The sequence below is a fragment of the Pseudorca crassidens genome, chromosome 2 (assembly GCF_039906515.1).
Source record: "Pseudorca crassidens isolate mPseCra1 chromosome 2, mPseCra1.hap1, whole genome shotgun sequence".
Taxonomy (NCBI): Eukaryota; Metazoa; Chordata; class Mammalia; order Artiodactyla; family Delphinidae; genus Pseudorca; species Pseudorca crassidens.
In genome coordinates, this window is record NC_090297.1 from 97,592,153 (window position 1) to 97,619,469 (window position 27,317).

The window sequence follows — 27,317 nt, forward strand, 5'->3', positions numbered from 1 at the left end:
ATAAACTACAGAGGGCTTCCCTGGTGGCACAGTGGTTGAGATTCCGCCTACCAATGCAGGGGACACGGGCTCGTGCCCCGGTCCAGGAAGATCCCACATGCTGCGGAGCGACTAGGCCCGTGAGCCATGGCCGCTGAGCCTGCGCGTCCGGAGCCTGTGCTCCGCAACGGGAGAGGCCACGACAGTGAGAGGCCCGCATACCGCAAAAAAAATAAATAAATAAACTACAGGGACCAGCCCACACCCACCGTCCCAATCTCCTGCCCTTTCTATAATGCTGCCCAGAGGAAACATGGCTGGGAGTCCAGAGCAGTCAGAGCTTGGGTGATTCTGCTGCCTCAATGCGACTGTGGATCAGCAGTTAATGCCTATAGAGCTGGTAATTGACCAGCCTCCTACCGTCCTGTAGGGCAGGACAGATCTTGGAGAACCAGCCTGATGTTTGGAGCTACCTGAAACAGTACTTGAGCCAACCTCAGTGTTTGCTGTTCTGAGCACGAGAAATCAGAGGTGGAATATAGTCGGTCAGGTTAGTGGACTTCACAGTAAGAATAAGGATAGGAAAATGGACTTACTCCAGCAATTGGATATTTGAACCAGTGAAATTAAATGCAAAATATATGCTTGTATGGTTTTAAACAAAGAAAACAAAATGAGCCCATTTCCATCTGTGGTCAGCAAATCTGCGCTCACTCTACTGAAACTACTCCCAAGTCAATGGCCTAGTAAACAGCACTGCATGTGATACTACATTTCTGATTATTTTGAGGTCACCTTCTATTTTGAACCATCTTTTTTTTTCTGTTATAGATACATTCAATCACAATTGTGAGGGTCATTCCTACTGTGACTTCGATTACATTTGCAAATGTCTTGGTGATGATCATGAATAGATGTGAATTACTTGCATCAGCACAGATCTATCTGAATCTAAACTAATATTTTTTACATTAAGTAACATGGTTCTTCAAACTCTAGGTTTTCCTTCGCTGATGTCATTTTAACCACCTTGACACATTATATTCATTTCCTTGGACTCTTATCTCTTTCACCGACTTTTCTCTCTACCATTCTTCAGTCCATGAGGAACATGCCCACGAAAATTTAATTCCTGCCCACCTCACCCTCTACCTCACTTTCTCTAAGTGATCACAAATTTTAAGTTTTTACCGCTGAGAAGAACTTAAGTGTTTCTACCAACACATCCTATTACCCCCCAAGAAGTTACACTTACGAACAGTGAGGGCTTCAATTCCTCCCCGCAAACCCGACAGTTAGATCATATGACAACAAATTCCCATGTTTTTACTCCAGGGTAATTGTGAGAACAGAGCTCACGCTCAGCAAGGGTGAAACACAGAAGCTTTACTTACAAATACTTTGCCCATGAAACTGCCCGTTTCATGATATTTTAGCTAAACGAAACTTGCAAAACACAAAGGACATAATTGATTTAATTTAGTTTCAATACAATCAGTAATTGATCCATAACTTCTAAGTGGCAGTAGCCACCAACCCAGTAACCAAATATTTACCTTAAGTTCCAACTAGCTACTCTGGGGGGCTGGGGAAGCACACAAAAAAGTAACAGGCTATAAGAGATACCCTGATGACTCACATAAGTAGCAGGTCTAACGGCACATGACATACACGCTTCAAAAGACAAGCCAACAATGAATCAACTTTTTATTTCACTGACCGGTACTTCCGATTCTTTCTCTGATGCCGAATTCAAAATTTTCAGAGTCCCCCAAAATAGCATTTAGGCTTCCTATATCCAGAAACAGGGGCCCAGAGGCAAAAAAGGTCAGGCCCCAGACTGTTTTCAGGTGGGAAAGTGGCAGACATTCCTATGCAAGTCTGTGTCAGTTTTTAACTGAAATGCCTTTAAGCTCTCCATCCTGAAACTCTTCTATGGCATCTATGACAGAAATACACTCATCTCTCATATACACAACTCCATGGGGGTCGGGGGTGGGGTGGGGGCATTACACAGGTACCAGCCAAACTTCTTATTAAGCCAGAAACTGGACTTCTGGCTCAGTTTAATAACAAGGGATGCGCAAAACTGTGGTGAGTGTCCTGGCTCTTCCTCAAGGTGAGCTGGGCTGGATGTGAATGGAAGCACTGCCCAAGACAAAGGTGAATTTAAGCTCTATAAAAAAATAAAATTGCTCCTATCTCTATGAGCTGCTTCCAAGAATCCAGGGATGCCCATATCCCATACCTCACACAGACATGGCCCAAATTCCTCATGCAAAGCTACGTGGGAAGCATAAAATCTTTTGTTAACTTTGGGGCGGGTGCGGGGCGGGGGGGAATGGGGATTGGGCCTTGGGAAAGATGCGGGATGGATTTTTTATTCCCCCATCAACAAAAACTATTTACCCACATACACACTCAGATACATACATATCCGTGTTCAAGGAAGTTTTTCTTCCCTGGCTACAGGACCCCAGAATCCAGCCTACCCCAGGCTGAGAGACAATGCCTATTAACTGCACAGATCTGGTGTACCAACATACTGTAAAAGGCTCCTGTGTTGTCTCACCAACTGAGAGGGAAGGGGCAAAGGGAGTGGATACTCATTGGGGATTTGCTTTTTGTCTGAAATCCAATCTACTCAGCAACACTCTTAGGTCCAGGCTCTGGGAGAGGTTCTGTGGGCACGATATGGTGGATGACCTGATGGTCCCAGCCCACCGTGGTAAGAAGGGAGTGATTGAGCGGGGACCAAGTAGCATCTCTCACAAAGTCTCTGTGGGCTCGGCTTCTAAACCTACGAGAGAACAAAGAAAAGTGTGGGCATAGTAAGAGACAGAGGAAAAAGCAGAAATGGAAAGAAGAGACCCAACACACCCAGGGCACACCTCGCCATATATATGGCCTAGTCACCAGCATAGTGGTGTAGCTACCCACAGAAGACTTCATCATCCAGTCTAGGACCCTATATTCATAGAAGAAATGATAGCTAGACCAAGGGTGGTGATCTGAGCCAGTATCAGACAGCATCTCATGGCAAAGAAGGAAGTACAATCAGATCTTCTGTCTGGTGCCTTTCACCCTATAGCAGGTTGCATTTCCTACATGAGGTTCTTTGTGTGAAAAGGGTAGACCGTCTCTTTCTGGGAGTCAGTCGGAATGCCAGGCTCAGAAATCACACCCACCACCACATTCCTCCTCTACCAGGGACAGAGCTGGTTGTGAGTCAGCCCCCAGAACAGGGAGACAGTCAGCAGTCGGCCTGCTTCCATCACCAAGTCTCCTTGAAAGAGACAACCCAGTTTTCCAAAGAGAAAAAGGACCCAGCCACGTGTTGCTCCCCTCCCTGATTCCTGATCACAGGGCTCCACGGCACACTTACACCTCAGAAAGGCCTGAGTCCAGCACAGCAAGGGAGCAGTCTTCACTGACAGAGGCCAGGAAGGGAGCACTAGGAGACAAGGAGGAGGTTGGGAAACATAAAGCCCATGGTTCTCAAGACAAAACCTGACTGGGCAGTCCCCAAAGCCCACCTAAAATGATCAGAGAAGGTGGCTTGATCCCCACTTTGGGTTAAGGCCTGGCTACCACTCAAGTCTAGGTACAAGTTCCAAGGAAAGATGAGGAAAATGGAGCAAAGTCAGGGTTGACAGCCATCCTGGCAACTAACCATCCCATCTAGTCCCTCCCTGTAGCTTCAGTGATGATTCAGAAACACAGGTTTTCCAACCACACAGCCCTACAAGCCCACAGTATTAATCATTTTGGGTGTCAAGCAGGAACAAGACCATATTTTAGCCATTTGCAGTCAGAGACCATACAACCCCCAAAATGGACTACAGTCTTAAAGAGATCTTTCACATTCCAAAACCTCAGCTACGACAGTGCCTGCTTTAAGGAGCTACCAATCAGCTAATGATACGTCAACACAAGCATCCCCCCTCATTCTTCCTATTCATACCCACCAGGCCCTTGATGACAAAGAACAGTACCTGTGCGGGGAGAACACCAGCCCAGTGACACACTGGGAGTGCACAGCTGAGCTGAGGGCACAGCTTCCACTCTTGGTGTCCACAAGGGAGACAGTCCCATTCTCATCACCTGAAGGAAAGAGGGAGTACCTCACAGAGGTTACGAGCATGGGCTGTGGACTCAGCCAGATCTGGATTTGAATGCTAGGTCCTCCATCCTGAACAAGTTAACCACCCTAAGCATTACAGAGAAACATTACAGAGCAAGGGGAGAAACTGAGCATCAGCTTCCTCTTTGGTAAAGTAGGAATAACTAGTCATTTGGGGGTTCTGGAAATTAAATTAATGGATGACATAATTGTTATCATAAACTATGTCACCACACACACAGCCATATCACCGTGTTAATGCAACTGTCCGTACTATACAACCATATTCCCCATGTAGCAATCCACTTGCTTTGCGGTCCACTGACTTCTAGCCATGAATACAAGAGCCACAGCAAAGAGTCAGGAATCAAATCTACAAGGGCAAAAATCACCATGTTCTCCAAAGCTAAACTAAAACCACTTTTGGATCATCCCACCTCCCTACACCCCCGTTAATATAATTCACCTTGCGCCCAGGTGTGCTGATGAGACTGAGCAGCCAGAGTCTCGAGTTATGGGGTCAGCTCTCTCACTCAAACTCCCCTCCCCAGAGTCAACACACAGTTCGACATGCTGCCTTACCAAAGACAAAGACTTCACTCTGCTGAGGATGCCAAGCCAGGGAGGCGGGAAGGTAGCCAGAGGCACTGCAGCCTGCAAAGGGAGGAAGAGGGGTCTGGAACGAGACTCCGAGCCCAGCTCTGAGCCAAAGCTTCCCAGGTGAAGTCACTCGAAATCCCAGGAGCACCTTTATTCAGTGTCCCAAGCCCTGCTAAGGCAGTCCTGTCCTCATCCTTGACCCTCACAACCTACATCTACCCATTAGCCTCCTGCCCTTTCCAGACGTGAGTCACGGGCAAGTTTCAAAACAAAGCGTGAAGATAACAGCTCTGACCCCTTTGTTCGCCCATCCAGGAAATGTAAGTGACCCACCCAGTAACTAGCCCTTCCTCTTGGGACCCACTGCACACAATGTGCCTCAGTGGGAAAGAAAGCAATTGTGTCATTTGTGTCAGTGACTGGGCATCTGGCAGCTTTGCCTCTGACTCTGGCCAAGGAAAGCCTCTTCCAGGTGGGTTCCTAGTATCATTCTCCCACCACTGGCTCTCAGACTCACCCATCTGTGATGCTGGCTTGGGACAGCGGGTATCCCACAGTAAAATCCTACTGTCCTAAAAGAAGGAACAGAAAAAGGGCTTCACAATCCAAAGAAGCAGCTGCTGGCCAGAAGCCCTCCACGCTAGACTTAGGTCTAAAGGGTCTGAGTGCGGTTAGGATGTGGGAAGGGAAAAAGAGATTATATCTCACCTCACCACATGAAAGAAACACAGAATCCTTGTGGGGAGAGGCAGCAACACAGGTGACCTGCCCAGAGTGAGCTGTAAAGGAGACAGAACAAGAAATAAGACAGAGAAGATGCAGGCATTACTATCAAGCAGTCCAGACACTATGAAGGGGTAGGAGGGAGGGTGTGAGAAATAGGCCTAGTCTCATGATGCAAATTAACAAATTCTGTGAGATTTTTGGATTAGATGAAACCTAAGAGGAAATGTTGATATCATTATAAAAACTCAAAAGGCCTGGAGAAAAATGAATCATGAAAGACATGAAAGATAAATTAAATGCTGAATAAGAACAGGAGAGGAATTTACAGTAAAGACATCCTAGAATAGCAGTAGCACACTTGCCTCCAGGTAGCATACAAAGACTTCTGAGGGAGTTCTGGACACTGCGAGTTTTAAGGGAATTTCTCTAATGTTCTTCTTCCATATTGAACTGAGAAGCTGCCTATAACCTGCCAGCAGTGCTGACCTCTACTCTCACAGTCACCCTTCTCCCATGTGTAGAAGAAATACACACCTCTCACCCACCCCAAACCTTACCATGATGCTCAGGAGTATAAAAACCTAAGGCATAAAACAAAAGGGGCTTTTCCTGAGACAAAGAAAGAGCACTTGTGTAAAATTCTGTGAAGGAGGCTGGCCTTTCTCAGCCACACCACAAACACAAGTGTGGTTCTGTGACTGATCTCTTCTCTTTAATAATGAGAATTTTGAAACATATGACAGGTGGTTGTCATAAGGACGTACATAGCTTATCTGAATTTAAAAATGAAGTCAGACTTTTTCTGACTGAAAATTAAGTCCCACTTGGCCAACTGGCTTAACAGTGCATATGGTTTTTGGCAGTTAGGTTATTTGGTAGATGTTTTACATAAATTAAATGAGCTTAATCTGCAAATCCAAAATTTTGACAAACATATATTATAAAAGTGTACAATAAATGACATGGCCAGATATAACTTTCTTTGCAACTAGTTAAATTTAAATTAGATACTAATTTTAAAATGTGTGAGAGGGTACACTTTTTCAAAATTCTTTTAGGGCTACATGCTAAAAATGTTAAAGGTCTCCGCTAAATGTTAATTACAGGCTGTGGAAACCACCTTCTCCAAAGTGATTTAGCCAGACTTTCTGAGATAGTCTGAATGTGGCTCTGCCCTGAGACAGAAGTGTGGGCTCAAACTACCTTCCATAGAATCCATGGAAAGCCAACACGAGGAAAAGGAATGTATTGCTCACTTGAGAAAAGCAAAGCTTTGGGACAAACACCATGGGGGAGTACAAAAGATGAAAAAAAAAATATGTGGTTCCTCTGCCCTCAAGGAATTTGGAATCAGTGGGGGGAATAAGAATAAACACAAAGAACTAATTAAAAAGGCTGAAAGGAACAAGTGCTGAAAAATAGTTATTTAGCATTGACCAGAAAAACACATCGTAAGTCTAGGAAACAAAAGGCAAGTACAGTAGACTTTGAGCACTGACATTTTAACATTATTGTCTAACTATCTGCAAGTGACCATGAAGCTCCAGGAGATATATGAGTTTATGATTTTGCTTCGCTCATATCTGAATCACGCACTTTGAAGTTAGAACTGGCAGAGAAAGGCACTTAGTCACTGGGGGAACCAGTGATCACCCATATCTACATCTCTTAGCCACACACACATTAACGCTCTATACATTATCTTCATTAAGATTTGGTATCTTCATGAGGAATGGCTCCCAAAATAAAGTCAACTGCTAGTGCTGCTAATGAAAGTGAGCAGAAAAAGGAACATTAATAGAAAGTGATGGTTCTCACCAAAAAAATGAGATTTTATAGAGGTGAATATTCAAAAGTTCAAGATTCACAAGTATCAGGGTTTATACTTGGAGAATGCCAAAGATCTACTGTGATCGGGTTTAGATAGCATGGTATGCTTGAAGGAGTGACAGGAAAAAGGCTTGAATGCCAGGACATGAACATGAGATTTTAACCTGCAAGCCACAAGAAACCAATGAAAGACTAAAGATTACAGGTAGAACAATGAGATGAGTGCCACCGTCTGTAATAAGATAAAGCCTGAAAGTAAATGGGAGCATAAGAAATGGAATGGAAGGTCACTGACGAAATGGAAAAAGACTCCAAAGAACTTGGGGACCAACTGATAGTGGGAAACAGGAGGAGTGGAAGAGGACTGGGATTTTCAGCCTCAGGTGACCAAGAAGGTGGTGAGGCTGTCAATAAAAAAAAAAATATAGGGAAATTATGAAAAGGGCTAGAATCGACATTGGAGCCTGACCGTAGTTTTGGAAGAAATATACTATCAGGCAGGAGAGCAAAGAATTGATATCACTAACATGCAAGCAAAGTTCAAAGAGCCCAAAGGGGAGAATAAAAACAAACCAGCCAAGGCCAGGACTGAAAAGGAAAGAACATGCACTCACCTCGGTATGAGTTCAGAATCATCTGCTGAGCAAGGTCCCAAACTTTGATGCTAAGAAGCAAAAGGAAACAGAGACTTAATTTGACCTACACTACCTACATAAAAACGTGTGTTCAAATAAGAACGCCCTATGTCTTTGCCTACTGGACTTCTGGTACAGCCTACTTTTACCATGGATTGCAAAAATCTCTAAGAAAACCTTATAGGCATGTCATAATTAGTCACTGGGTTCTTATAATGAGCCCAAAACATAATTTAATGAGGCTAATATGATGCTAAAGACACCCAAAGGAGGCCCAGAAACAGGAGCGATGAGAGGAGGGACCCACCAGAAGTCTTTGCTACCACTGACAGCTTGCATGCCAGAGCTTAGGACACTGACTGTAGACACGATGTCATCGTGCTCATACTTGCAGAACTTGCTGACAATTAGTGTCTCATTCTCATCCAGCTCCCACAATTCAACAGCACCTGTTGGGGGTGGGGAGTAGGGTGAGGGAAACAAGCTTGGATTATGCCAAGACAGAAATTCGCTTCTAGGATTCTAAGCTCTCAGGAGACAAGGAGGAAATCTCCCCAATGATCTGAGTAGCACACAGGCCGTATGGTTAAATATTCCCAGTTATTTGGACACTAAAGTATTTGTTGAACAATTTGAATAAATGTCTTAGAGTCATAAAAATATGTTGAATAACATAAAAATATGTTGTACAGTGACTAAGTATAGAAAATCATCAGACAGCTGCCCTGAATATAGAGTGTTCAAGCTCAATCGCCAGAGAGGCTCAATCTTTAATGTCCCACACTTATCCTTCCATGCAATGCCTGCCAACGTCCATATTCTGATTTCTTTTTTTTTTAATGTCAAAGCCTCCATTGCTGAGACTGACATTCAAGGCAAAGAAAGCAGAATAAAGGCATTTAAGAATAAAATGGGAAGAAATGGAAAGAGCACAGATTGGCCTCGGCATCATCTTTAAGATCAAGATTATCCTTGGTTTGGGGTTGGGTGGATACAGAGAAGAAAAATAGTTCCAATTAATTTCTTAATTTTGTTATGGATTATACTAGGAATTTCCACCAAACAATTTAGAATCTTGGGGAAGGTATTTCCTACCTACACAGTCACTCTCCTTCGGGACCAACACCCTCAAGCTCCCCCAAGCACTGAGTATGGGATTTTAAAAATTGAGCACAGCCCGACCTATACCCATGGCCTCCATCTCACCTGTAAGGTTGAGGAGAAAGTGACTCACCTGAATCGGAAGCCACTAGGATACCTCTGTCCCCTACCCAAGTGAGGTCAGCCACTCCGGCCTCCGTCTGGACTCCAGCGGAGCAGAAACCTTCGTTGGGGGCGGCACAAGGGTCCTTGAAAAGCCAGAGGGAGCCAGCCCAGCAGCGGCCACTCAGGCTAGAAGCCCCGAGCAGAAGCGCCCCATCTAAGGGAGATACAAGTTGTCAGCGCGTGAGGAGTGGAAGGGCTAATCTCCCTGGTGACCGCCCAGCAGCCAGCTGGCCGGGTCTGGATCGGAGCCCAGGAACGCCGAGCACGGCTGGGGACTGAGCTCAGCGACGCGAGGCAGGGGTGAGGATGGCATGCGGGGTAAGCGGGGGGCTGGGGGAAGGCTGGAAGGTTTAGTCCCGGGAAAGGGCATTCGGGGTGGCGTGAGGGAACTCCCAGACCCAGGACCTAGGCTCACCCGACCGGTACCGCGCAGCCTCCAATTGCCGCTCCATACAGGCTGGTGCATTAGGGGGAAGGTTCCACTCCCGGGCCTCCGGGGGCACTAGCGGGGGCGGGGTTTCCTTCCGCATCTCCACGATTCCAACTCCAACCTAGACCCAAACTGGACGCCCGTCGGAGACTCAGCTCCGCGAGCCACCACGTGGCCCCGCTATAGGCCTCCGCCCCTCTGGCCAGGCTACAGCCTCTCTACATCTCGCGAGAATTGCTTCTACGATTCCATTCCCGTTTCCAGCGAGCAACCTCTTGCCGCGAGCTCTCAGTGCCCTGTGCTTCTTATCGCAAAAAAAAAAAAAAAAAAGACCGGAAGTTGATGAAAAGGGCACGATGTTCTCTTCTCGCGAGACTTGTGAGCGACCATCTTGTTTCTGCCCCTGACAGAGTCTCCTGTAGCGGTCACTGGGGCGCAAAGACTGTTGTGTGGACGCTATCTGACAATGTTGTCCCGGGTGGTACTTTCTGCCGCCACCGCAGCAGGTGAGAGGTACAGACCCTAGTCCAGGCTAGCAGAGTGATTGCAAACCAGCGCGTCTAGGGTTACTTGGAGCGGGTGGGAGGAAAGGGGATGAAAGGCGCGGCGGGATTTGGGCCTGCGTGGAGAGTTGATTAGTGCCGCTCAGAAGGAGAGTGTGGGGTCTCGGGGGATAGGAATGGGGGACGCATGGCCTTAGTGATTGGGCTCCGCGGGGACCGAGGAAGGGGCAAACCAGATTTCACGGTGACCTTGCTAACCTGTGCCTTGTGCATTTTTAGCTCCCTCTCTGAAGAACGCAGCCCTCCTCGGTCCAGGGTAAGTGTAAGGGGTGTAATACTCCCTTTTGTCCGTGTTTTATCACCTATTTCACTTCTGGGTAATCTGTTCTTAGCTTTGGGCCGGTAATTACCTTTCTTTAGGTTATTTTGGAACGCTTCAAGTCTCATTCAAACATGTGTGCTCCTGTTACTGCCTGGAACACCGTTGTGTCACTTAATGTGTTCTAACTAAACTAGAAACTGGTTTTGGTGTCCCCTAAGCCCCGCCCCTCTCCCTTGTGACCTTCAGCTAGGCACAGCTGCGGCATCTCTAGTCGGGGTTACTAGATTGCATACCCTAGGACAAGTTTTGTTAAATAAAACAGTGAAGCATATTGTTTTTAATCTGCCTCCCAGATTCCAACTTTTACTGTCAGGTCAGAGAAATTATTCGTCGTTTCAGTAGATATTTATCTTGCCACGCACGTAACCGAACATAAAAAAAATGAGTAAGGTTAAGTACCTGCCTTCGTGGACCTCACGCACAGTCTACCAGAGGAGGCAGCTATAAAGTGGTAGTTTACAGTGAGGATTCCACAGCTGAAAGAGGGTACACCGGGCTCCTCCACTTACAAGTGGGACCTTACTGTGGGACCTTAATTTCCCCTTCTGCAAAATAGAATAGTACATTATGGATTGTGAAAATTAAGGGAATTAATTCCTGGGAACCCTAAAAACAGTGCTTGGTACATAGTATGTGCTTAGTAAATATTAGAAGGTGTTACTGATATTTCATAAAACGTCAGTTTTCTTTGGGATTTCTCTTTTTACTTCCAGATTTAGTCCTAAATCTTGAAAAATTTGATAACAATCCTGTAGCTTGAAAAAGTGGCTTTGGTTTATCTGTAATTTTTGTATAAGCAATAAAGTGAGGCTATAATTGGCTGCTTCCAACTTCTCGGAGAAGAAAGATTCCATATAGACAAGTAAATAATTGTAATATAGATAATAAATACATATACAAAATGCAAGGAACATCCTTGATTTCTCTTTCACATTTCGTGTCTAATGCATTAGTAAGGCTCTTTCTCCAGATGATATCCAGACTCTGACCACTTCTTCCACTACTACTGCTACTGGAGTGTGAACCACCATCACGTTTCACCTAGGCTATTTCAGTTGTCTCCTAACTCGTCTCCTTGAATCTATATTCTTGTCCCATTACAGGCCATCCTCACAATAGCCACAGAGATTCTGTCAGTCCCCCCACCCTTCCCCTGCAGAACCCTCTAGAGCTGCCCATCCCACTTGAAATCAAATCCAAACTTACCTTAACACAGAAAGTTCAACATGAGTTGACCCCATCCTACCTCTTGATTTACCTTCTTACATTCTCTTTTAAGCTCATTCTCTAGCCTTACTGGCCTTCTTCCTATTCCTCTGAAAACTGCCAAGCTTATTGTTGCCTCAGGATCTTTGTACTTGCTCTTCTCTCTTTTCCCCAGGTCATTGGCTCAAATGTCATCTGATCTACCAAAAAAGCCTTTCCCTCACTCCATTACAACTGTCTGAAATTGTGTATGGACCTATACACTCACACTTCCCAAACCCCCACTAGAATGTCAGAGGCTGGGACTTTGTCTGCTTAGTTATACTCCCGGTGCCTAATATAAGCAGAAAGTCAGGAAATGTTTTGTTGAGTGAGTAATTGTCAACCCAAGATTGGAAGGCCTTTATAAAGGATATACTCAAGATGTTCTGAAGGCTGGTTGGTCTTGGCAGTCATTAAGTGAAAGGTATACCAGGCAGAAGGAGCAGCATGAGGGTTTTTTTTTTTTTTTTTTTTTTTGGTTTTTGAAAGCTGTAAGTTCCATATGGCTGGAGAGTAGGAGAATGAAGGAAGATGAGGATATAAAATTTGACAGGTGCTGAATCACGTATGCTGTATTAAGTAGTTTGTTTTCTGTGGGCAGAAGAGAGCCTGTTGAAGAGTTTTAAAGTCAAATTTGCATTTTAAAAACTTTCAAAGCAGCAGGGAGGGGGCTAGGTTCAAGGGGTATTTGAGGAAGAGCCAAGAGAACAGATTTTGGGTTACTTACTTGTTCAGGCAGGAGTAGATGAGGGCTTGAAGTGAGACAGCCGGATAGGGAGAGGATTTGTGTTCCCCTAAAGCAAGTTCTTTAGTGCTATGATTTAAGTCAGTGGTTCTCAACCTGGGGCAGTTTTGCCCTCCAAGGGACTTTTGGCAATGTCTGGAGACATTTTTGGTTGTCACCACTGGGTAGGAGGGAGGATGCTACTGGCATCTGGTGTACAAAGGCCACAGGGATCCTCCTAATTACTCTAAGTGCACAGAACCGCCTTCCACAACAAAGAGTTGTCAGTAGTTCAAAATGTCAATAGTGCTGAGGTTTAGAAACCCTGATTAAAATGAAAGAATCTTGAGCATGATTCTCAGATTTCAAAAGTTGGTGAGGCAACTCAGTACATTGGGAAGCAGAAATAATATTCAAAAGACAGGCAGTGAACAATAATCAATGAAATAATGTAAACTCTTACATTGCAAGGAGATAAGAGAGGGGGGAGGTGAGGGACAAAAACATACTTAGAATTTGAAGGGGATTTAGCTCGACAGCAGATATGAAAAGGCTAGAGGACTTTATTTCATCAGAATCCTATGTACCAGTATGCTGTAACTGCTACAGATACAATCTTAGGCTACTTTAAAGATAAAAATAGTTCGCAGATCCATGATAATAGTACAGTGGTTCAAGCCCAGTGATGGCAATAGCAAGTTCTCAATATGTATTGATATTTGTAGGATGAATGAATTAGTCAAGCTGTATTTCAGTTCAGTATTATGTTCAGTTCTGTATACTTCATTTTTGTAAACAAAACCAGTTTGCTGCTTGTGGACAGTCAGTGAAGGAACTGAGATGTTTAACCCAGATACATGAGTGTTAACTTACATAGAAGAATAATATTAGAACCAATGGATAGAGGTTTCAAGGATGTATGTAGCAGTTCAATTCAAAGGATGATCATAGTTAGAGCTATCCAACACTGAAAAAGCATGTTTCACTTAGTGGTTATTTAGCACCCCAATACAGAGAATATTCAGAAAGGTCAAAGTTCTTGCCATCAGGGAGCTCACAGCACAGTGGACATGTAATAGCTAACCGCTTACATAAAACTTTACCATATGCCAAGCACTATTCTATATACTTTACATTTATTAACTCAGTTAATCCTCACAGCAACCCTCTAAGGTCATATTCTTTGTTCCTACTTTACTTTAGAGAAATCAGAGACTACAAAAGCATAAATTAAAATTTGAACCCAGATAGTCTCGCTGCAGAGTCTATGTTCTTACATAATTCATTGCTAGTAATAGACATATAAAGTGCTAGACAGATGACCCGTGAGACTTAACAGAAGGGATTCTAGTATTGGGTAGAAGGTTACATACAGCTTTAAGTAAGTTGTTTCCCCTTATCACACAGCTAATTCTAGTATTGGGTAGAAGGTTACATACAGCTTTAAGTAAGTTGTTTCCCCTTATCACACAGCTAATTATGGGACCCTAACCTTCCTGTTCTTGGTCTGTTCTGTTCCCATTAAGACAGTGGGAAACAGCCTCAATCCTCATCCCTATTTGTTCTTTTCTACAGTTGTTCATACATTGTGTTCTCTTTAAAGAATAGGCTTTAAATTTGTGTAATTCCTACCTGTAGGGTATTGCAGGCAACAAGGATCTTTCACAAAGGGCAGCCAAGTCTTGCCCCTGTACCACCTCTTCCTGAATATGGAGGAAAAGTTCGTTTTGGGCTGATCCCTGAGGAATTTTTCCAGTTCCTTTATCCTAAAACTGGTGTAACAGGTGAGCATTTGCCCAATGTTTGATAGTATGTTTAGATGGTATGGTTTATGTTAATCTAGCGTTTTAGTGGTCTCTTAACCTCTTCCACGTGTACCAGAAAAATCAAGTCAGTTGTTTTTAAAGTAAAGTGTGGAAGTGATTCAATGTAAGAATTGATATGGTTGCTTTAACTTGTCTTTGGAATAAATTTGTTTGGGATTTTAACTTGATTTTATAACATTGTCTCCATTTCTTGTTACACCAAATTTATTGACTGCCTGCTGTATGCTAGGCACTGTTCTCAGCATACAGTGGTGAACTAAAGTGCCTGCCATCATGAAACATACATTCTTTTGTAGGATAGACAATAAGGAAATGAGTAACTGGGGAATTCCCTGGCGGTCCAGTGGTTAGGACTCGGTGCTTTCACTGCAGGGGCCTGGCTTCCACCCCTGGTCAAGGAACTAAGATCCTGCAAGCCGCACAGAGCGGCCAAAAAAACCAAAATTGAGTAACTGTATAATACATTTTCAGGTAATGATAGAAAGAGCTGTGGATTAAAATAAAGCCAGGTAAGGCAATAGAGACTCTGTGTTGTATGTATAATTACGAAAAAGGAGCTGGGCCATATTAATCAGGGTTTTTTTTTTCCTTTTAAAAAGGCATAGGGACTTCCCTGGTGCCGCAGTCGTTAAGAATCCGCCTGCCAATGCAGGGGACACAGGTTCAAGCCCTAGTCCGGGAAGATCCCACATGCCACAGAGCAACTAAACCCGTGTGCCACAACTACTGAGCCTGTGCTCTGAAGCCTGCACACCTAGAGCCCTGCTCCACAACAACAGAAGCCACCGCAGTGAGAAGCCTGCGTGCCGCAACTAGAGAAAGCCCGCACATAGCAACGAAGACCCAACGCAGCCAAATAAATAAATAAATAATTTTATTTAAAATAAATAAATAAAAAGGCATAAACTGTACTGAAACCTTACATTTTTATAATACTATATGCTTTCACTTTATTTAATCCATACAACAGTTCTATGAAGACTTTCCTTTTTTTTTTTTTTTTTTTGCTGTACGCGGGCCTCTCACTGTTGTGGCCTCTCCCGTTGCGGAGCACAGGCTACGGACACGCAGGCTTAGCGGCCATGGCTTACGGGCCCAGCCGCTCCACGGCATGTGGGATCTTCCCAGACCAGGGCACGAACCCGTGTTCCCTGCATCGGCAGGCGGACTCTCAACCACTGCGCCACCAGGGAAGCCCGAGACTTTCTTTTTTTTAATAAATTTATTTATTTATTTTTGGCTGCGTTGGGTCTTCATTACTGCTTGCAGGCTTTCTCTAGTTGTGGTGAGTGGGGGCTACTCCTTGTTGCGGTGCGCCGGCTTCTCACTGTGGTGGCTTCTCTTGCTGGCAGAGCATGGGCTCGAGGCACACAGGCTCAGTAGTTGTGGCGCACGGGCTTAGTTGTTCCACGGCATGTGGGATCTTCCCGGACCAGGGCTCGAACCAGTGTCCCCTGCGTTGGCAGGTGGATTCTCAACCACTGTGCCACCAGGAAGCCCTATGAAGACATTTTTATTACTCAGAACTAGAAAACAAAGAATTTGCTGAGATTTATTCTCTCTTTAGTGACTGAGTTGGACTTAAACACAGGTTCTACAGTTAAGTTTAGTGTTCTTTCTACTACATGCACTGCCTCTCTTGCTGTTCCCAAATATTGCTATGACCATGAAACATTGAAAACCAAAGTTTTTTTTTTTTTTTTAATCTCTCCAGGGAGTGGCCTAAGGTAGCATTTCTGTAACTAAAATTGCAGGAAACATTAATTTCCTCAGACCTCCATAGCTGATAAAAATGCTACATATGATAGGCCTTTCTTATCAATTCACATTTAAAATTTATACATTGAAGGCAAATTTTTTAAAAAAAAACTGTTGAAACTTTGTATGGGAAACTGGGTAAAATATATTTGAGAATGTAACCCTTTTATTCTCATAGTATATCCTAACATCCTTTGGTACCTGTATTGCTCAAAAACATTGTAAACTGCTTCCCCAAAGACCTGCTTTGACCTTACCTAGCATCTAATGAGGCATAGAGGAAAATCCTAAAGAAATGTACCTTATGGTTTGTGTCCTTTCAGAATTCATGGCCTGGTTAAAGAAAAAGATGGCTATATTTGAAGCATTATAATAAGACACTACAGGAGTTGAGAATCCTGTTATTTAGTTCTTTTACATACATGCTTCATAGTTGTATCTGTTTTGTTTGCTTATTTCCAGTGTCAGGTTCCTATTCAGTAAATAGGCAAGAGTGGATAAATTTTATTCTGACCAATGTCCCCACTCAATAAATAGTATATTTTGCTGCACAAATTACTTCTGGAAGTAACCTGACATCTTTATAAAATACTTCCTGTTTGTTGAGCAATTGTACCAGATACTTAATATACATTATTTCTCAATTTCATCAACCCTATGAGGAAGGTACTATTCCCATATTACAGTTAAGGAAACTAAGCTCAGAGATCATCTATATTGCTCAGTGTTTTATAAGTTGCAGAGTCAGATTTCCATGGGTCCAGATCCTTGTTCTTGCAACCCTACCATACTGGTTCTCATCTAGTGTTCCATCTTTGAATCTGATTATTTAAAATCATTATTAACTTTGCCTTCAACTAATTAAGTACGGAAGTATCTCTGTCTTCCCCTTTTAGACATAGCATATCCATCATAAAATAACTTTTTCTTCTTTTAGGACCCTACGTGCTTGGAACTGGGCTTATCTTATATTTACTCTCCAAAGAAATATATGTGATAACTGCAGAGACCTTCTCTGCCATTTCAGCAATAGGGGTGCTTATCTATGTAATTAAAAAATATGGTGCCTCTATTGGTGAATTTGCTGATAAACTCAATGAGGTAAGAACCATAAACCTTATTTCCCATTTTAGACCGTAGTAGTCGTGTCAAAGCCATCAAGTGATGTTTTTGGTACGAATGATAGGGGCAGAGCATATAGAAATGAATCTAATTATAATGATTTCGGTTATAAGTGTTACTAACTTGAGATCAAGTTTTAAAAATCTACCAAACTTTCTCCAGCTTTTCCATAGTTTTGTTCATTCAACAAGATACTGCATAGCTATTTTTGGCAACTCTTTTCAAGGATTTGTATAGTTCTCCCTATGTGTGGGTGTTTTCACAAATGAGGGGTATGACTTTGAGGAAGCATAAAATGAAACTTTTTTATTACCCTTGGTACTTTCACTGATCTTTGTTGTCAATATCATAATTGCAGCAAAAAATTGCCGAACTGGAAGAAGTGAAACAGGCTTCCATCAGACAAATCCAAGATGCAATTGATCTGGAGAAGTCACATCAGGCACTGGTTCAAAAGCGCCATTACCTTTTTGATGTCCAGAGGGTAGGTTTCAGAACTTTCTAAGGCAAGTGAAGTTACTCATTTGTGTGCATTTAACACAAAAAATTAGAATCTTATGAGGAATAGTTGGATAAGTTGAGCATATTTTGTTTAGAAAAGAGAATATTTGGGTGGGGGTCTAAATAGCAGTTACAGCTATTAACTATACAGTGGACCTATCCAGTAGAAAAATAACTAGAATTATTACTCTAAAACTAGAAAGAGTAAAAAGTATAAAAGGACACATTTTGAGTCCACAGAGGGAAAATAATTCATTAAGTTATAGCAGATTAAAAAATGGCATTCACTGTAAAATACAGTAGGTGAAATACATGCTGTGCATTTCATACATGCTCACTATAAGAAAGTCTTACTTAACATACTTGCTATAAGAAAATCTGATACCTTACATTCCAGATTCACAAAGCAGATTCAGATGGCCGGAGAGCTTTTTAGTATGATCAAAGCATAATTAGATTCTAAAATATTTAGTTTCTAAAACAACTTTAGGAACGTGTTCAAGCATTTTGTTGTTAATTACTTTGAGCCCAGTACTTTATGCCTGATATTTAAAGTGAGATGAGCTTATATTGAAATTTTATGTATAGAAACACCTATGAAATGAAAAATTAGGTGCTAAGGTAAAATAAGTATCTGAAATATTAAGGGTTTGGGCCAGTATTTCCTAGTGTAGTCTCGGTACCATGTGCACCAGTCATCTTTCATGCAAATTTTTGGACCCATTCCAAGACCTGTGAGATTAGAACCTCTGTTAGGAGCTATCCAAGAGTTTGTATTTTTTTTTAAATAGGATCCTGAGAGATTCTTAAGCACATAAATGTTTGAAATCTTCGGAAATTTTTAAAATATCTTTCCGTGCAGATTTAGGTTACAATCTAAATGCTTCCTGCCTCATAGAAACTATGTATGCACAAACAAAATCTGGCTTTTGAAGATGTAGCTTTTTTATAAGATTCAAATGATAGTCATTAAAATTTTTATTTATTTATGAAATATTTAATAGGTATATTTTATATGTGAACACTGGTCAAGGCAAGGTGCTGGGAATACAGCAGAGAGCAAAACAAAGTCTGCCTTCCTGGGGTCTCTCTCCTAGCCAGGGGTTGAGAGAAGGACAGGAGAAAAATAATTAAGCAGATGTGAATGTCAACTGGTATGAAGTACATGTAGAATAATGAACTTATGTTAAAGGAAAAGGGATTTTAGAAGGAGGGAGTTACTGTTTTTATTGGGCAGGCTAGAAAGGCTTCTAATGTGATAATTTGAATAGAGACCTGTCAAAGTGATGGTTCAGGCTGTGTGGATTTCTGAGGAAATAGTATTCCAGGCAGAGGGAAGAACAATTGCAAGGGCCCTAATCCTGGAAGCTTGCTTGGTATAGACAAGGAAAAGTAAGGAAGCCACTGTAGCTGAAGTGGAATGAGTGAGGAGGAAGGTAAAAGGAAGCAAGGCAGGGAGTGGCCAAGGGCTAGGTCATGTAAAGTCTTATAGGCTTCTATGAGAACTTTGACTTGTACTCAGAATGAGAGAGAAAGTCATTGAATCTTTTAGGCAGAGGAGTGATATGATCTTGCTCGTGTTTTGAAGGGCGACTCTGATTGCCTTGTTGAAAGTAGCCTTCAGTCTTGTATGCATTGGTTCGCAATGCCAGTGAGTTAGCCAAATAGAGTTGTTAGGTAGACCATTAGATATATGAGTCTGGAGTCACTGGGAAGAATTCCAGACTGGAGATGAGGGAATCATGAGCTTACAAGAGGCACAGCTGTAAGACTGGAACATGAAGGAAAATAACTGGAGGAAACAAGGATTATTTTAATTTGTAGTCGCCCTACTTATGGTCAAGTAGTAAGGGTCTAAGAATTTGGCATAGGATTTAGCAACATGGAGGTTGGTGACCTTGGTAAGGGCTATTTGAGTAAGTTGAAGGAAAAAAAAAATGGAAGAAAAGTAATTGGAGTCTGAGTATAGATCACTGTCAAAATTGTGAAGGAGTTTTACTGTATTGGGCAAAGAAATGACTCAGTAGCTCAGAAGGTAGGATGTAGTAATCAAGAGAGATTTTTTAAAAGATGGAAAGTATAACTACATGTTAGCATCTGATAGAAGTTAGTAGAGAGAGAAAAATTGATGCAAGAAAGGGGTGGGAGTAGGGAGGAATTTGCTGGAGCCATGTCCTTCAGTAGGCCAGAGAGTTTAGAATACACAGGTGGAAGGGTTGGCTTCAAGAGCAGAGACAGTTCAGCCATAGTTAAAGGAAGGCAAAGTATGTGAGTATAGGTCCAGGTAGATTGGTTTATATGGTGGTAGAAGTTTGTGAAGTTCTTTGTTTCCTTTTTCTCAGTGAAATAGGAAGGTAGGTCATTTGTTGAAAAGGAAAGTAGTCAAGGAGATATACTAGAGATTTCAGGAGAAAGAAGAACAGGAGAGTGAATGGACTAAAAAAAAAAAAAAAAATGTACCTAGAAGTATTAAGGGCCTACTTGAGATTAATATCTGAAGCCTTTATATAAAACAGGCAGACCTATAAGCATTCTCATTACAGACTAGAAGATGACAATATACCTGTCACCATTACTAATTCAATGTTATTCTGGCAGTAGTAGCTGATATTAGAGAAGAGAAAGAAATAAGAAGTATAAAAATTAGAAAACATAAAGTTATCCTTACGTACAGATTACCTGATGATATACCTCAGAAAGCTGAGAGAATCAACGTAACTCTTAAAACCATAAGCAAATTCAGTAAGGTATTTGGGTACAAAATTAATATCTAATAAACAAAATCAGTAGCCTTCTGTATATAAATATCAGTTAGAAAATATAAGAGAAAAAGGTAAACCATTTAGGAAGAGATACCTAGGAGTAACTTAACTAGAAATAGAGTCTTTTTACTTTAAAAAATGTGAAATGCTTGTGAGGTATAAGGTTCTGAGAACCTAGACTCAATAATATAAGGTATCAAATTCTCCCTACTTTAATCTCTAAATTTTACACATTCCTAGAAAGAAAATACTAACAGACTAGGAGTAGGGGGTGTTGGGACTTGAACAAATTGATTATTACTAGAAAAAGTAAAAAAATATTCAGGAGTATTCTGAAAAAGAGAAGTAGTGAACAGTCCTACCAAATATTAAAGCTCAAAATTGTAAAGGAACTTTAAATAAATAGCTTGGCACACTACATGAATAGAAAGTCAGATTGGCACAGCACTTGAGAGAGGGTCTAGAGATAGACCTAAACTCATAAGGTAGTTTAGATCGGTGGCATTTTCATCTTAGAGGGGAAAGACAGACGGGTATCTTTGTAGGTACAGAGTTGTTTTCCTACTTTTTGCCTTATACCAAAACAAATTTAAGATGAATTAAAGATCTTTAGATAAGAAATGAAACCATAAAAGTAGAAAAAGAGAACATGAAAAACAATACAATACCCTTGGAATGGCAAAGCCTTTCTAATAAAGACAACAAAATGCAGAAACTTGTGTGGTGACGTATGTTAACTAGACCCATTGTGGTGATCATTTCACAATATATACAAATACCGAATCATTGTGTTTGTATGCCTGAAATTAATGTAATATTGTATGTCAGTTATACTTCAATTTTTAAAAATCCAGGAACTATAAGAGAAAAAATTAAGTTGATCTCATTAAAAATGTAAGTTTTACATGTAGAAGTTACCATAAACAAAGTTAAGAGACAAACTAGGAAGAACACATGCATTCCATATGACCCAAAAGGGTAGTTACCTTAGGATAGACCAACATCCCAGTAGAAAACTAGGTGTAGGACATGCACAATTTATAAAGATGTAAGTAAATGTAAATGGCTTCTAAATATGTAAATTTTCTCCTTAGAGAATGACAATTAAAATTGATATTTTTTCTGCTTATCAGAATAGTCGAGAGTAAAACGTTTTATAAACACCATTGGCCAGGGTTTAGAGTAACAAGCATTTGTGTTGCTGGTGAGAGTATGAAGCAGTACAACTTTTCTGTGGAATTGGACAGTGTTAATCACAAGTTACAATGGATCTTTAAGAGCCTGGGCTTTGTAGCCTGACTCCTTGTAGTCAGGTCTTGGCTTCACAGTTCATTTGCTCTATAACCTTGGACAAATTCCTTAGCATCTGCCTCTGTTTCTTCCTCACTGTAAAATGAGTATAATAATAGGAACTATCCTATGGTGTGATTTTAAGATTTAATTGAATTGACACACAGTGTTTAGAACATAGTAGGTACTCAACAGTTATTAGCTATTATTTGACCCAGCAAGTATTCACACATAAGTGCAAAGACACATACAATATACGCAGCAGCATTATTTGTTAAAGAATTAGAAGCAACCTAATCTATTAATAGAGCTTAAATAAATTATGGATTATGAGACACCAAAATAGTAGAATCCAATGTAACTTTTAAAATTAAGGTGGGTCTTTGTGTCATAATCAGTAAAAGTGATGTTTGTGTGTGTACATATACCTATGTTTTGTTTATTAAATATTTCTGGGAGAGAATACAAGAAATAGAGGAAGATGGTAGCCTATGGAGGGGCTGGAGGAGACTTATTTTTTACTGCATATACTTTTAAATATATTTTTACTATATGCTGTTAGAATTTTTCTACCACATGCATGTGTTACCTATTCATATTAAACAAATGAATTTTGCATAAAATACAGGTAATGATGGGTATTCTAATGGGCAGAATCCTCAGAATGGAAGTGATCCTTTAACTGTGCAAACAGTTTTCATCACTTCTTAATTTTCTTCAGAATAACATTGCCATGGCTTTGGAAGTTGCTTACCGGGAACGACTGCATAGAGTATACAAGGAGGTAAAGAATCGCCTGGACTATCACATCTCTGTGCAGAATATGACACGTCAGAAGGAACAAGAGCACATGATAAACTGGGTGGAGAAGAACGTGGTACAGAGCATCTCTGCGCAGCAGGTACATGATGTTTTGAAGCTTCTGGAGTTGTATTGATATCTCTGACAGGATAAAAATAGCTGGTAAGGAGTCTTTAGCCTAGAGACATTGGGGTGGTCCTGGTTCACTTTTCTGGTTAGTGGTAACCTAGAAGATGCTGTACAACTGCCTTGGTAGGTTGCCTCCCTCCTCAAAGTTTGGCTTCCAAAGAGTCTCTCACCTCATGGATCAAGAGGAGTGGAAAGATGGTTGAGAACACTCGTTGAACAGACGTATGTTCAAGTTCCAACATTTGGGAAATATTAAGCAACATATTTCATTTCTCTGTAAAACAGAGGCTGGACAAGTCTTCTTCTGAGCCTCTTCCATTTTCTGAATAATTCCATGATTTCCATTCCATGCCATTTCCTCTTCCCAGCCACTTAATTCATTGGTCTTGAACAGAAATGTTTTCTATTTTTTACCTAAATGTGATTTCCTTTTTAAATTTTATGTTCTTTATTTACTTTTGACTTTATTTCTTCTTTCCTAGATTTATAGTATACTTAGGCATTTCTGATCATTTTCTGCATAACCATGCAGGACTAGAAAAACAGGGTCTGTCAACATTTAATGCCTTGGGTTTTTTAAAATAAACTGTCTTTTACATAAAAGTTATATACTTATTTAAGAAACTTGAAAAGACAAAAGTATACAAAAGAGACTAAAAGTTATTTTTATTCTTTCTTAACATTTCTCTATTACTAATGTTTGTTAGGTTGGTCTTTTTTAAGCAGCTGTTAGCTGTAAAACCTAACATCAGTGGCACATGGTTACAGGAGTATCTAGCTTCAACCTCTAAACAGTTTTCACTGATGAAAGCTATGAGCCAGGGGACTTTAAATTCCCTCCATTTGCTTAAAATAAATTTTGCATCTCCCCCATGTTAAATAATTAAATAATTTTTTTAGTCTATCATATTAAGCCAGTAATCCATCTTGAGATTCCGAGGAACCTCTTATAGGAGGTATCCTTTAGAATTACAGTGTTTATACCCTTCCATGATTTGAAAGGTTCTAACCAGCTTTCTCTTTCCTTATCACAGGAGAAGGAGACAATTGCCAAGTGCATTGCAGATCTAAAGCTGCTTGCAAAGAAGGCTCAAGCACAGCCAGTTCTGTAAATGCATCTGTCCCAATTGAGACAGCTAGAAACAGTTGACTGACTAAATGGAAACTAGTCTATGTGACAAAATCTTTCTGTATTGCTCTGTACTGAAGTTAGTTTCCCTTTCCTAAAAATGAAAAGTTTGAGTTTCATGTAATGAGAGAATTAAAACAATCTATTGGCCAGGAGGATGTTTCTCTCATCCTTCTTGCTCTGCATTTTGAGTTGTTCCATGATCACTTTTGAATAAGCAGTTTGCTTTGAATAAAGTTTGGTACCTGACTAAAAATTGTCAAGTTAGAGTTTAAATTTGAATTAATTCAGCCATCTTACAATAAAGTGACAGTTGAAACAAAGTTTTTCAAGATGCATAATTTTCTGAAATGTTATTTCAACATTTATTATACGGGTAAAATTAAAGATGTCATTGAGCTGATAATATTGTTTATAAGACTTAGTGGTAAGCTATTTCTTGCTGACAGGTTATGGAGAATTTAAAACTTCAGTATTCTTAAAATAACTAAAGGAAATCTTGTATATCAAATTATATCATTGACTTTATTTTCATTTTAGTAGTATGTCAACAGAAAATATTATGGACTCAATGTGTCATAAAATCACTCTGAAGAATCCAGCAGATAGTTAGAAGATTCTGCCCTTCCATTGGTTTGTCTATATTTAATTCTCCCATACTTGTATAAGGATTTACTTGTAAACAGATGGATAACTTACATAATAGGAAATATTTGAAAATACGTACCATATGGATAATTGCCATATTCATTGACTTCCTAAGGTTTTAATTATATAACAATCATTTAAGTCAGTATTTATTTGTTTATTGATGGCTAATGTATTCATCTTATATAGAAATGAGACTGATAATCATTATTAAGATGTTACTTAAAGGAGATTTTGATAGGGTCAGCAGAGGTGTTCCAAATTATTCATTAAACAAAGAATTGCCGTGCTAAGCACAATCCTGCACTGGTCATACAGATAAAAAGTTCCTACCTCAGGGAGTTAAATATCTACTGGAAAGGCAGTAAGAATATGTGATACAGTACAGATTTTAGGTGTTTTGAGAGTGTAATGACAAGCACCATTTTAGGTAGTCTCAATAACCTCAGCAGTTTCCTTGTACATAGCTGTATCAGTCAGCATTCAGTCAGAGAAGCAGAGCTACTAGGATATATGTTTATAGGTAAGGGATTTGACTTTATGCTGTCACGGGAGCTGGTTAAGCCATCTCTGTAAGCTCTTAATCTTTGTTTCTGATGAAGGAGCTTGACGTGCATGGAGCAGGCATTTAAGAAGGGAAGGTGGATGTGAGATGGGAGCGGGTAGGAACAAGTGGAAATAACAAGCACGGACTGAAACCCTTGTCAGTTTTTATTACCTCAGATCTTCATGGTATGATTGTCCTGCAAAACCCCAAGCCTTTCCTCACACACCTGGTCCAAAGGTTAGAGAAGCTGAAGGATGACCCAGAGAAGGGTTGGGAAGTTATAGGCCCAGCTACAATTGGTGAGTTAACAGATTAGCACCAGTATGTATAAGCCACAAAGTTGCTTCTTTGCATTCGCAAAGGCAGCTAGGCTAGGCATGAGGCTGTCAAAGTCCTCTGGCCAGTCACTTCATAATGAGAACAGTTTCATCTGGGTCTCCTCATAAGGCTGTCAGATCCAAGCAGAGACTGACAGTGTGCCCCATAGTCCCCAGAACCAGGGAGCCAGATGAATGACATCCTGTACTCACAGCAACAATTACAACATGTTTGTATGGATAGCCAACACGATGCTCTGACACCTGGACTTCACTGTTGCAGCCAGCTGTAGAGCATATGCTGCTCCTTTTGGACAAGGATGTGCTGGAGGAGTTTGCTTACCTGTGCCCAAGGAGCATGGTATCACAACCCAAAGTGAAGCCAGTCAGGAATGAAAAGGAGGTAATAAGCTGAGCAGGTTTCCTAGAGGGGAAACGCCAGACTACAGCCCCAAATCTTTACCTTCAGAATACCAGAAATTCATTTCTATGTGGTGGATGTGGTTTGGTATGTACAAATTGGCTGCATGGTAATTGGTTGTGCAGTCTCAAGAGTATCACAGTTATTTTTTTAAATGTATGGTATGAAAAAGTTCAATTGATTTGAAGTATTTTCGTATTAGCAAAAGAAATGGATTACATTTGTCAATGATAAAAGGGAAATGTTGGGTTCTTTTGTCATAAATTTTGTAATGACCGTAAAAATAATTTCTCATCCATGATAATAAGAATCTGAAGATCATTCCATCAAGTGGTCAGTTAACTAATTCACTGGCTATTCTTAGCATCATTCATGGTGGAATAACCAGATATCTTTCCTGATCTGCTGAAATACGAAGTAGACAGTATCACCTGTGATGTAATCTAGCCAGACGTATTTAACCTGAATCTCTCAGGACTTAAGATGTAAATTCCAGTTTCCAGGAAATGCAGGAGATAGAGGGACATTATAAATGACACCAGGGGAAGTAATTAAATTAGGGATTATGCTTCCATTTATTGGGTCATAGTGTTTTTCATTAAAATTTTTAATGTTCTCTGTTAAGGTCCTGTACCTTTTTTTGTAAGATTTATTCTAAAGACTTTCTATTCTTTATTAAGATTATAAAACGTACCTGGCTTAAAAGTAAATGTTCTGTTTGTTGGAGTAAGAAAATTAAGATTCAGATTCCTGCAACTTTGTTGCTGAGGTTAAATGCAATTAAGATGCAAAATGCTGTAACATTTGCTTCCAGTAATGGTAGACTAGGTAATTCAGACCAACTCTCCTACTGAAGAAATTTTTCGCATCTGGTGAAATATAAAACATATCTTAAAAATATTAAAGCACCGGATGGCCCTAGAGATTGTCATACTGAGTGAAATAAGTCAGACAAAGACAAATATCATATGATATCGCTTATATGTGGAATCTAAAAAAATGGTACAAATGAACCTATTTACAAAACAGAAATAGAGTCACAGATGCAGAAAACAAACATATGGTTACCCAGGGGGAAAGTGTGGGGGAGAGGGGGGGATAAATTGGGAGATTGGGATTGACATACACACTACTATATATAAAATAGATAACTAATAAGGACCTACTATGTAGCATGGGGAGCTCTACTCAATACTTTGTAATGGCCTATATGAGAAAAGAACCTAAAACGAGTGGCTATATGTATATGTATAACTGATTCACTGCTGTACACTTGAAGCTAAAAACACTGTAAATCAACTATACTCCATTAAAAATTTAAAAGTCTCTGCCTAACCTAGAAGTTTTGTAATTTTAGCTCCCACAGGTAAGGATATGTTACATAATTTGTAGATGGTGTGAAATAAAGAGTTTAAGACTTTTTTGTTTTTCATATGAATTCCCAATTGTTTCAGCACAGTCTACTAAAAAGATTATCTTCCCCCCCCCCAAAAAAATAGAATAAAATAAAATAGATAATAAGAACATACTGTATGGCACAGGGAACTCTACTCACTTCTCCATAATGACCTATATGGGAATAGAATCTAAAAAAGAGGAGACATATGTATATGTATAACT

At 40.7% G+C, this 27,317-nt stretch overlaps 2 protein-coding genes across 4 annotated transcripts; one reads left to right on the top strand and one right to left on the bottom strand.

The window, feature by feature from the left end:
- Positions 1 to 1,668: 1,668 nt before the first annotated feature.
- WDR77 (WD repeat domain 77) lies at positions 1,669 to 9,908 on the bottom strand. 3 transcript variants are annotated; one of them, XM_067727244.1, is made up of 11 exons: positions 9,575 to 9,908; positions 9,128 to 9,313; positions 8,201 to 8,342; positions 7,873 to 7,922; positions 5,411 to 5,481; positions 5,220 to 5,274; positions 4,685 to 4,756; positions 3,975 to 4,083; positions 3,365 to 3,433; positions 2,704 to 2,779; positions 1,669 to 2,648 (listed from the first exon to the last, which is right to left on the bottom strand). In XM_067727244.1, the coding sequence occupies exons 1-11, from the start codon at positions 9,687 to 9,689 to the stop codon at positions 2,586 to 2,588; spliced, it is 1,008 nt and encodes a 335-aa protein (XP_067583345.1). In that variant the 5' UTR covers positions 9,690 to 9,908; the 3' UTR covers positions 1,669 to 2,585. The 3 variants fall into 3 exon arrangements, with proteins under 3 accessions (XP_067583345.1, XP_067583343.1, XP_067583344.1); XM_067727242.1 differs by having other exon boundaries at positions 1,669 to 2,779; positions 9,575 to 9,906; XM_067727243.1 differs by lacking the exon at positions 3,365 to 3,433 and having other exon boundaries at positions 1,669 to 2,779.
- On the top strand, positions 9,441 to 27,020 carry ATP5PB (ATP synthase peripheral stalk-membrane subunit b). Its single transcript, XM_067727245.1, has 8 exons — positions 9,441 to 9,459; positions 10,000 to 10,095; positions 10,372 to 10,408; positions 14,085 to 14,230; positions 16,968 to 17,131; positions 17,511 to 17,636; positions 22,427 to 22,606; positions 23,670 to 27,020. The coding sequence occupies exons 2-8, from the start codon at positions 10,056 to 10,058 to the stop codon at positions 23,745 to 23,747; spliced, it is 771 nt and encodes a 256-aa protein (XP_067583346.1). The 5' UTR covers positions 9,441 to 9,459; positions 10,000 to 10,055; the 3' UTR covers positions 23,748 to 27,020.
- The last annotated feature ends 297 nt before the right edge of the window (positions 27,021 to 27,317 follow it).